General features: G+C 36.3%; 1 protein-coding gene across 1 annotated transcript in view; it reads right to left on the bottom strand.

The window, feature by feature from the left end:
• Window positions 1–5393: 5393 nt before the first annotated feature.
• Window positions 5394–12520, bottom strand: part of arrdc1b (arrestin domain containing 1b) — a 74569-nt gene continuing 67442 nt past the window's right edge. The window contains exons 7-8 of the mRNA XM_056446299.1: window positions 10453–10921; window positions 5394–8680 (exon numbers count right to left, since the gene is read on the bottom strand). Coding sequence (XP_056302274.1) covers window positions 8613–8680; window positions 10453–10921 — 537 coding nt within the window. The 3' untranslated portion in view covers window positions 5394–8612. The remainder of the gene's footprint in view (window positions 8681–10452; window positions 10922–12520) is intronic.

Here is a 12520-nt window from a genome sequence, read left to right as displayed (position 1 = left end):
CACACGTCACTGATTCATTTTGCTTCTGAGCTATGTGGAGTAGTGAAGTCCCAGCTCACTTCCGAGAATCGGCTCTTTTGAACTGTTTCAAAGAATTAACAGCGATTCGTGTGTTACGCTTTGACGCCATCTACATGCAGACAATTGCTTACAAATCACGTGTAGTATAGACGTCTCCAATTTTATTACAGCACTGTAAAAAAATTCTGGTTGCCTTAAATTATTAAGCTGAATCAAAACAATCTTAAGAGTCCATTGAACTTATATTATGTTAAATTGACTTAAAACAGCTTGCATAACTTATAAAATTAAGTTAGATTATGATTATCTTAGTTTAATAAGTTACAATGACCTAAAAACATGCTGTTATGACCAATTGCTCATGTATTTTTTTACAGTGTAGGAATTTTGGAGTATTAATACAAAATGAAATACATGATGTTCATTTTTATTTTGTGCTAGATAGCCTACAAGATATTAGTTTTAAGAGTACAATATTAGGCAGCACGGTGGTGCAGTGTGTGAATGAGTGTTTCCCAGTGATGGGACGTATGCTGGATAAGTTGGCGGTTCATTCTGCTGTGGTGACCCCTAATTAACAAAGGGACTAAGCTAAAAAGAAAATGAAAGAATGAATACAATATTATTACACAAAATGACATTACATTAAAATATTAATTTATTTAAAGTATCACATCTCATTATTGATCTTTTGGTTGTATTCATTTAATTTATTATAATGAAATCTTGTTATATGTAAATTTGAAAAAAAAAACACACATAAAACAAATAGTAATATTCATTCATTTTCCTTTAGCTTAGTCCCTTTATTTATTAGGGGTCGCCACAGCGAAATAAACCACCAACTTATCCAGCATATGTTTTACGCAGCGGATGCCGTTCCAGCCACAACCCAGTACTGAAAAACACCAATGCACTCTTGCATTCACACACATACATATGGCCAATTTACCTAATTCAGTTCCCCTAGTGCATGTCTTTGGACTTGTGGGGGAAACCGGAGCACCCGAAGGAAACCCACACAGACATGGGGAGAACATGCAAACTCCACACAGAAATGCCAGGTGACCCAGCCGGGGCTCGAACCAGTGACCTTCTTGCTGTGAGACGATCATGCTACCCACCGTGACGACTAAAAAGTAATAGCTTATAATAACTATTATAAGACATAATAACAACTATTATAATAACACAATCATCTGTTCTTGATTCTGAATCAGACATGTCTAAAAATATGTTCTCAGAAATTCCAGCCCATTATTCAATCTATTTACTTGGGCTACTTATGTGTAAATATATATTCATGCAGTTTTCATAGTAAGTTTAGTATTATTACTGAATATGCAACTGTTTAGACAATTTATGTAGATTACTTTTTAGTAAACTAATATTATCTGTCTTTCAGTGGATGTATTAGACCTATACAAGAGACCTCTAGATTTGTTAACCAGACAAGTGGTTCTGATTTTGATTGTAAACTTCACATAAGTAATTTTTTTCATTTTATTTGTTTTCAGGTTCTCCACTCTCAAAATTATTCAGCATAAATCCACAGATTTCTTACAAAACTCTGTGCACAAATAGAAAAAAAGATTATATCTGACTAAGTGGTTCATCAAGTCATTGATTCAGTTTTGTGTTATATTTTAGAGATGTGTTGACTGCTTGGACTCATTCAGGGTGTGTTCACACTTGACAAATTTGGTTCGATTACAATAAGCAGATCTGCTTTAAACACATAGTTATCTGCATGTGACATATTTCATTTGATAAGAAATAATAAGTACTGTATGAACACAGCCCAGTACACAATATTGATTAAGAAGTTCAGTAAAATGTCACAAAAGCTGCTTTAATTTGGTATATTTAGGCTTAAGCTGCGGTCACACTGGGCTTTTCTTCCCATAGAATTCCATTCATACGCACGTGAATGCGTCAGACCGAAAACGCAAGGTCATGCGTCGTTTCGCAGTTCGCTGCATTGCAAAATTCAAGCTTGGTGAACTCGTGACATGCAAAATCACATCATGTGACTGTGAAACCAATCGAAGATCAAAACATGACCTCTCTGGACAGAAATTTTAAATATAGACCAATCGCTAGCTTTTTTTTAATGTCTAATCATCTTGTTTAATCCATTGCCTTTTTGCAGCGCCGTACAACAGAATTCCACATGCACAAACTCTAGTGTGACCGCAGCTTTAGTCTTTAAACATAAGTATCAAACTCAATTCCTGGAGGGCCACAGCTCTGCACAGTTTTGCTCCAATCATTATCAAACACAGCTGATCCAACTAATGAAGGTGTTCGTGACTCTTGAACACCTCGATTATTTGGATGAGCTGTGTTTGATTAGGGTTGGAGCAAAACTGTGCAGAGCTGTGGCCCTCCAGGAACTGAATTTGAGACCTATGCTTTGAAGCATGAATGCTAAGCAAACCAGGACTAAATGGTATGGACCAAATTAATCAAGAAAGCCAAATTTCAAATGTGAACATAACCTCAGTCTCATAAACCAATCTTTATGGCCAGATTTATCAACAAATGATTCAATGCTTACTTTCCAATTCGGACACTGCTTACCTTTGATAATTGTCCATAAATGAAGAATAAAGGCTTAGAATCATGTCTGTTCCAATCGTGTCAAAACAGATTTGAGCTGTGCTCGTGGCTGAATAAGTTATATTTCCAAAACCACTCTGAAACCAGCCAACAGTGCAGCCAAGACCACAAAATCAGCATATGCAGAAGAGACTAATTTCAGGCCACACATAAACCTTCTCCACACCCATTTCTTCTCTTTCAGAGTGTGTACCATCCATCAAGACTACACACCAAATGTCCATGTCCTTGTGTAACACAGTGATAATGATGGATTGGGATCAGTTTCTATGGCAACAGGAAAGAGGCAGCAGGCAGTTCTGGGGGGTGAAGCCGGTCGCCTTGATCTTTTACCCCTTATTTCCTTCTCATGCCATCCTGAAAAATGCTCCGTTAGAATTACATCGAGCACCAGGACATCAACGCTGTTCTGAGTTTTACTCATTATATTTAGCTTATGTCAAAATGAAGAACTACATTAAGTGCTACACAACAGACAGTTATCATATTGTGTTTTGTAGGTTTGGCTTTACTCTTGAGAATCATGCTAATTCATACTAGAAACATGCTAGCAGCATGACAATTCTTACTGGAAACATGTTAGCAATGTGCTAATTTATACTCTCTATCTATCTATCTATCTATCTATCTATCTATCTATCTATCTATCTATCTATCTATCTATCTATCTATCTATCTGTCTGTCTGTCTGTCTGTCTGTCTGTCTATCTATCGCCTAACAAAGCGCTTATGCTAGCAAAATGACAATGTGCTAAGAATCATGCTGTTAAAACAAGTTCATTAAAACATTCCTGCTGAAAAAAGGTATGTTTTGATGCAGGTATGCAGGTTTTGCTGGTCTCGGTGCTAGTCTTGCTGGTTTTGATGCTTGTCCAGCATTGAACCCAGCAAGGCCAGCACAAACAGCATTGAAACCAGCAAGACCAGCATACCAGTATCAAAGCATACCTTGTCAGCGTATTAAAATATCCTGATGTGCTAATTCCTTATAGCAGTGTTCCATCCATCCATCCATCCATCCATCCATCCATCCATCCATCCATCCATCCATCCATCGCGTAACTAGCCTAATACAACATTTATGCTAGCAACATGGTAAAGTTACCAATGTGCTAAGAAGCATGCTGTTAAAACATATTAGTTCAAACATATAAAACAGATTTAGCAATTCATGCTAAAATATATTAGCAACAAGCAGTTAAAATGTGCTAATACTCGCTAGCAGCCAGTGTTAAAACATATTAGCAGCATTTAGAACATGTTCATCATGTGATTTTCTATTCATGTCACCAAATCAAATTCTAAAGTGGGACAAGGGTAAAAAAAAAAAAAAGTTGTACTGATACAAATTAATTCTTTTTTTAATCTTACATACTTACCCAGCTAACATGAAACACTTCCAGAATATTTAGTAACATTTCTTAACAGTTGTGTAAGATTATTAGAGTTTTTTTTTTAACATTCGTGTTACATTCATAGAACAATAATCTTAGAACAACATTTTTGGAACGTCTTTAGTGTGTTGCTCACTCAAATTTTCTAATAATATTGATAGAAAATCGATCTTACAATAAAGTTATTGAGAAGGCTTTAGGATGATACTTTTACCTGAAATCCTGATGAAAGGTGGAGGATTATTACATTCGAATATTTTACATTGTTAATAAAAAAGGGAAATCTTATAAAACACAATTGAAAATCAACCTTACTCTGATACGAGATGTCATGAAGATAAAACAAGTCCTTTTCATAAAAAAAAAAGGGATCGACCCTCCTTTTGCCTTCAGAACTGCCTAATCCTTTGTGGCATAGATTCAACAAGATACTGGAAATATTCCTCAGAGATTTTGGTCCATATTGACAGGATAGCATAACAGAGTTGCTGCAGATTTGTTGGAATCTCCCGTTCCAGCACATCCCAAAGGTGCTCTACTGGATTGAGCTCTGGTGACTGTGGAGGCCATTTGAGTACAGTGAACTCATTGTCATGTTCAAGCAGCAGCAGCCTGAGCCGTCGATACAAGGCAAGATAGATCCATGCTTTCATGTTGTTGACACCAAATTCTGACCCTACCATCTGAATGTCGCAGCAGAAATGGAGACGCATCAGACCAGGCAACGTTTTTCCAATCTTCTATTGTCCAGTTTTGGTGAGCCTGTGTGAATTGTAGCTTCAGTTTCCTGTTCTTAGCTGAAAGGAGTGTCACCCGGTGAGGTCTTATGCTGCTGTAGCCCATCTGTCTCAAGGTTTGATATGTTGTGTGTTCAGAGATGCTTTTTCTGCATACCTCGGTTGTAACGAGTGGTTAGTGGAGTTACTGATGCCCTTCTATCAGCTCGGGCCAGTCTGGCCATTCTCCTCTGACCTTTGGCATCAACTAGGCATTTTGCTCCCACAGAACTGCCGCTCACTGGATATTTTCCCTTTTTCAGACCATTCTCTGTAAACCCTAGAGGTTGTAAAACTCAGTAGATCATCAGTTTCTGAAATACTCAGACCAGCCCGTCTGGCACAAATAACCATGCCACATACAAAGTCACTTAAATCACCTTTCTTCCCCATTCTTATGCTCTGTTTCAACTGCAGCAGATCGTCTTGACCATGTCTACATGCCTAAATGCAGTGAGATGCTGCCATGTAATTGGCTGATTAGAAATGTGCGTTAATAAGCAGTTGGACAGTACCTAATAAAGTGGCCGGTGAGTATACAAATAAGCACAAGTCAAAAATGAACCATTGAATGAACAACTTTGCAGAATAAAAATGAGAATTGAAGTGATTTTATTACTTTTGCTGTACAAGTTTGATTCTGTTTGACAACTTTACATAAAACATCGATCCACAATCGTGCTACTTTGTTTCGAAACCTGCTGGAAAATCCAGGGAAAGAAAAGTACCACATAATGACGAAATGATAAAGCTGCTGAAACTTTGGTTAAAATAAGTCATGAAGAAGAGTTTGTCCATGCCGCAACTTCAGCATTTACAGAAATGCTACAAATTATCATCTATACTTTCTCCTACGACACTTTCTGATGCCAACAGAAAGCTTAAGAGGCTCGAGAGACAAATGAACAATACATTTGATGCAACATTCTTTTTTATAATTACTGTATGACGGGACCAGCGATGCTTCAGATTCACAGTTAAGGCAAAATGTGGTTGAACATTTACAGAACTTCAAGTCAGGGATTTCTCTAATGACATGCGATAACAGATGTGAATTTAAATGTTCTTTTTCTGAATAATCTTTCATACAATGTATGCATTCGCAGAGATTTGAGCACTCACAGTGAAGAATCAATCTGAATTTATGTTTAGCTGCACTGTTAAAAGTCACAGTGGCCTGCGGGGGGAGGCAATCAGCACAGAAAAAGCCACTTGATATGAATCTGAATGGGCCATTCTCTAAAATATGTGCCTTTTGTAGTCTTAAAAGGTGATTTTAAAAGGACACCAGTTTTATAAATCTTACTATGATACAGTGTGTTTAAGTAATGAACTGCGCTAATCCATTTCAAGGTTTTTAAATAGTATTTTCACAGTGAATATTCAATAAAAAAATCAGTGTTCAGATTTTATAATAAAATAAATATAACAAACCTGATAAACCAATTTATTAAAGTGTTTTGAATACTAAAATAGTTATAATAAAATAAAAAGCATAATATTACCTAAAAATAATAAAACATAATATTATGAGAGTCCAATCAATGTCCAATCAAAATGCCAAATTTTAAGTAGGCCAGAAAACAGATCCTTAAAAAAATCTAATAGAGCTATGCATGTTCATGTATTATTATTATTTTATTTCCATTAGTTTACTGTTGTATTTGAAGTACACAAATGGCACCTTGCTTGTACAATGACCTCACTTTATTATTTTCTGTCAGCACTGTAAATGAAACATAGCACATTAATCTAAAACAATATCCAGAAATGAGTACCGAAACATGTTTTTTATTTTATTTTGGTAATATAAAATAACACAGAACATGATTTATGTGTTCTGTTGTGTTCCGAATCAGACTTTCTTTCCTTGCTAAATCAAGAACTAGATAAAACAATAACAATACTGATCTAAAAATGAAAAACGATTATTCATATTTTGGAGAGGAAGTGGAGAAAACATTCACACGCACACACACACACGCACGCACACGCACACACACACACACATATATACATACACATAAAAGTGCCATTTTGTGCTTCAATTTTTCAAAATCACCAACAGTTGAAGGGTCTGAACTGGTCATCATGAAAAAACAAATGTGTTTGCCATATTAAAGGACTGTACACGACAGCCTAAGGCCTCACCAGAAATCCATCATAAATCTCCATTCGTAGAGGGGTAATATGAGAAATATTGATGAATACGACCAAAAGTCACATATAAAACACATGTACACTACATGACAAACGTCTTGTCGCCTATCCAAGTTTTAGGAAGAACAAATAATAACTTGACTTCTAGTTGATCATTTGGTATCATTTGGTATTTGGTATTGGTAATATGATCATGTCCTGATTTTTAATTATTTAATTAGGACAGTAAGGTCTGACTTTGCTGAGAAAAAAAGTTTAGATTATTTGGATTCATCTCCAGTGTCTTCCCTTCATCTTACCCCAGACATACTCAATTATGTTCATGTCTGGTGACTGGGTTGGCCAATCCTGGAGCACCTTGACCTTCTTTGCATTCAGGAACTTTGATGTTGAGGCTGAAGTATGAGAAGGAGCGCTATCCTGCTGAAGAATTTGCCCTCTCCTGTTGTTTGTAATGTAATGGGCAGCACAAATGTTTTGATACCTCAGGCTGTTGATGTTGCCTTCCTCTCTGCAGATCTCTCGCACGGCCCCATACTGAATGTAACCCCAAACTATGATTTTGTCCTTCACCAAACTTGACTGGTTTCTATGAGAATATTGGGTCCATGCAAGTTCCAGTAGGTCTTCTACAATATTTGTGATGATTGGGATGCAGTTCAACAGATGATTCGTCAGCAAAATCTAGTGTTTGCCACTTTTCCAAATGATCAACTAGAAGTTAAGTCATTATTGATTTCAAATAAAATTTGATTTCAAATGACGCACATTTCTGATATCAACCATTTGACCAGCATTGCCATAATGCGAACTTTGGAAAAAAAAGGACTGTTGGTTATATAATAATTCCAGGGTGAAACTGTGAAATCTAAAAAAGAAAAAGAGGAGTATTGTTTTTGGTTGGTGTAAATATGATAACAGAAATGAGTCAGCAGTCTGATGTTTGCTTCAAAAATCTCTCGACAGGCAGGGAAAGTAGTTTTCATTCAGAAACGATATGCAATATATTGTTCCCTTAAGCATTCATCAAGAGACCTCGGCTACCATTTGGCCAAGCGACAATGACTTATGTGCCCATGATGGCGACTACATTGGTATTTCCAAGCTGTATCCACACAGTGTCTGTTTGGTGATTAGTTAAAAAGTCCCATCAATCACCTTTAATAAATAAACTTGTTCTTTGCAGGGTAACGTTTTCTGCGGCCCAGTGTTTTGGTTCAGAGCCACCGCTGCACCACAAGCATGTCAGAATCATTTGATTTTTTCCCTCGGTCAGGCAGAATTATTCTACTGAGCACATTCTCTGATGAGCTTCACATAAGGCCAGGCTTGGTTGAATGAAAAAGTGTAACTTTCACTTCGAAATGCTTCAGATGCTGGTATTTATTTCGCAAAATCTCTGAGTGGGGTTTTGTTTTTCAAGAGTGCTACGTCTTCTTAGGCACTGAAACCTTCTCCCCGCTTGTTTTCTGCTGAAATGATGATATGAAGGGGTTAACTACATAACATAAGGAAATTATCCTAAAGGTTTAAAGATATTTGGTTGATGTAGGGGTCTGGCAGCAATGCCTGTACCGTCCAGCAGGGGGCAGCAGATGAATGGCATGATAAAGAAGCAGGACATCTGAATTGTCGTCGTCTACCTCATGCTACTATTGAAGCTGGAGTTGTTGCTACTGCAGCTTTCCTCATATGTGGGAGGAGGCTCTGAAAATTAGAGTAAATGAAGAAAATTTGATTAAAAAGAAGCCAATACTGTTCTCTATATGTACAATTATTGGAGCACAAAATAGGTTTAGAAACTACACCGATGTTCATTAGCTACTCTTTAAACAAAAACAACAACAAACAAACTAAATAAATTCATCTTATAGTTTCTAAAATTGTGAAAGGGCAAATTTAGACCTTTTAAGACCCCCTGAAACCCAAAACATGACTTCACATATTGCTGTTGCTATGTGAATTAACAAACTGCTAACTTGGCTGCTAAGTTGTAAACATGTTTCTAACATGAATTGGCAAGTTGCTAACATGTTTTGGGACATTTCTAGCATGATTTACCATATTGCTAATATGTTTCTAGGTAAACTAGCAAATTGCTCTTATGACAGCATATTTGTTAGCCTATATATGTTTCTTTGTAAATTAGCTCATTGCTAACATATGGCGTGTTTCAACAAAGCATGTTTCATCATAAATTATCAAATTCTGAAGATAATGCAAAAAGCTTTCTTTTACAACTTAGCACATGTTTCTAGGTGAGTTACACGGCAGCATGCAGTTAACATGTATTTACATGAATTAGCACATAGCTAATGCAAAGATTGTTGCTTGTGTGGTCTGAACTGATTATGCTTTTGTAACCCACCGCTCATACTGCATCCAACACTGTCTGAGCTGGGATAGAACCGACAATTCTTTGTATATTGGTTGCTTTAATAAGGAGGCTAAAGACCATAGCCTTTAGTGTCTGTCACTAGAGCACCTTTAGAGGTCAGAGGAGTAAAGTTTACCTGCATAGCACTTCACTAGCTGGCCTCTGTTACACTCACAACTCCAACCTCACAACCATGCCAGACGAGCCCCCACATGTTACCCGGTCTGAGCTGGGATCGAACCGGCGATTCTTTGTATGGGAGTCGGTTATTCTAACAAGGAGACTAAAGATCATGGCCTGTAGCGTCTGTCGCTAGAGCACTGCTAGCTGGCCTTCCTTACACGTAACTGTTGGTAGCATTATTTAACATTTTACTCATGTTTAAGATGTTTCTGTAATGAGATCAATGCCAACATTATCTGAAATATAACCTGGTCTTTACCGTCTATTACTGTACATGATATTGAAGCTTGATTACATTTTAAAAGAGAGAACGCTGAGTTACATGCAAAAAAATTCATTCAAATTTAATTAAAATTTATTAATTAATAATAATAAATGTCAGTTTGTTGTATTAAGTATACTGAAATCTTTTTTAGTGAATTTTTTAATCAAGTACTGAGATACTTTTATATTTTATACTAAACTTATTTTTTAGATTGTTCTTTTTGATTTTAATTATTTCCTTTTTATTATTATTATTTTAAATAATTAATGTTTTAGTTATTTGATGAAATTTGTCTAGTTTTTTCAGATAGTGATTTTAGTGCTTCAAGTGAAACTAAATTAAGATAAGAAATGTTTCCTTAACAAGCCCGTTCGTGTTGGGGTCTGGTGTGAAGATGTCTTGAGTGAATTCAAATATATATTGTGATTGGAAGACAAATCATAATGAGGGGCTGGCATTTAGCAGGTCCACCATCATTTCAAGAATGGGTTACGGATTTGGGGAAGGTGGCGGCATATGAAAAAATGACATATAGAATACTTGATAAATTGGATGTTTAACAGAGAAGATGGGCAAATTATTTGGCAGTTTTGGAGGATGAATAAGGTCACTGTGGTAAGATGACCAGTAAAAGTGTACTTATCTTGTACTCACCATGTGGGTATTCCCAGGTGCTGTATTCGGGGGGCAGGATGAGTGGACAGGACGTGGGCACTGGCGTTGCGTTCCCATCAGTGAAGAAAGGTATAGTGGCTCCTGTGGACAAACAGAAGAGTGGTGCAGAGCCGTCTGTAGACTGGACATGCTGCTGGCTCTGTGGTGGTACTGGACCCGATGCATGACCGAAAGGAGCCACAGAGAGAGGAACGCCGGACGGGTCCTGCTGAGAATGGCTCTTGGTGGGGATCTCCTCGCTGTCGCCTCCTCCAGCTGCCAACTGTCCCGCCAGCTCGTCTTCTGCAGGAGGTGCGCTTGGGACTATAGCTGCTGGATTGAGGCTCGGCCCGGTGGGCATCGGGACGCCATGAGCCATGGGGTGAGGAATGGAGGGAGTCAAGTTTACAGCAATGTTCCCAATGTAGATGGGTAACGTGACCACAGCCTCAGGAGATTTTAGTGAAACCTGCCAGAAGAAGAGACTTCATGAAAAGCACTGTATGATATTAATGATTTTACACACATCTTAATTAGGGATGTCCAGATCCGATCACGCGATCGGAAATCGAGCAGTTTCAGACTCGATCAGAATTATATGTTATCTTCCAATCAGGACTCAAAAATATATGTGTATATATATTCTCATTTTAACATCTATAGTTATGCATCTATAATTCTGCTTTTAGCCAGCTTTGCAAACACTGTGGCACTATTATTTTAGTTTTGTTTACATGCCTGCCGGGTATTGAGGTGCTATTTGTTTTTATATAGATTTTTTTATATTTACTGTTGCACTAAAGTCCAAAAGTGAAGAATTGATGCTATTTATTACTTAATTGTTCAAGCTACCTCACAGAAGTACTCTGTTTGTTAACAGAGTTGTTAAATGTTAAAATAAGGAAGTATCAGATCGGGTTTCAGTATCGGCACACTCAAAATCAAACAACTCGAACTCTGACTCGAGGGCAAAAAACCTTATTGGGACATCCCTAATCTTAATCTGAAAGTGGTGTCTTGCAAAATGCTTTAAAGCTACAGATCGCTCAGAAATTAAAATGACATGTTCATGAAAGAAAAGTCAAAGTTTGGTGATTTGAGTCGAATCTGATTGAGAGACTGATTCAGATTCATTCAACTTTCACTTCAACAGCTTTTCATCTCCTTTTATGCTTAAACACCTAAACAAATGCTTACGTCTATTTAACCTACTATATTTTTATTAAATTACATTATCGATGCTGTAAAAGGTCCCTTATAAAATTGAGTATAGCCCATAAAAGAACACAATCTAGATAAGCTTTGCATGACTAAAATGGTTAAAAACATACCTTTCTAAATTTATTTTCAGTCTGTTGGTTGAACTGGTCACAAAACTGCTCTGGTTCACTGATGATCAGACCAATTTAGTTTTCGAAATAAGCTCAAATCATTCCTTTCATTAAACCGATGGATCCCATTGAAAAAAAAAACGATATTACTCGTTTTACTGAATTTATTTATTCAGTCTTGGTATTTATCTTTAAATAAAACGACACTGTTTCTGTTGATTTATTCATGATTATATATATATATATATATATATATATATATATATATATATATATATATATATATATATATATATATATATATATATATATATATATATATATATATATATATATATTTATTTACACACAGCTGAAGTCAGAATTATTAGCCTCACTTTGAATTTTTTTTTTTTTTTTAAATATTTCCGAAATGATGTTTAACAGAGCAAGGACCTTTTCACTTTATGTCTGAGTGATAATATTTTTTCTACTGGAGAAAGTCTTATTGGTTTTATTTTGGATAGAATAAAAGCAGTTTTAAATTTTTTATGAACCATTTTAAGGTCAATATTATTAGCCCCTTTAAGCTATTTTATTTTTTTTCGACTGTCTACAAAACAAACCATCGTTATACAATAACTTGCCTAATTACCCTAACCTGCCTAGTTAACCTAATTAACCTAGTTAAGCCTTTAAATGTCACTTTAAGCTGTATAGAAGTGTCTTGAAAAATATCTAGTCAAATATTATTTACT

The sequence above is a fragment of the Danio aesculapii genome, chromosome 21 (genome assembly GCF_903798145.1).
Source record: "Danio aesculapii chromosome 21, fDanAes4.1, whole genome shotgun sequence".
Taxonomy (NCBI): Eukaryota; Metazoa; Chordata; class Actinopteri; order Cypriniformes; family Danionidae; genus Danio; species Danio aesculapii.
The sequence above is the reverse complement of the archived record's forward strand: the minus strand, read 5'-3'. Positions and strand labels throughout refer to the sequence as shown.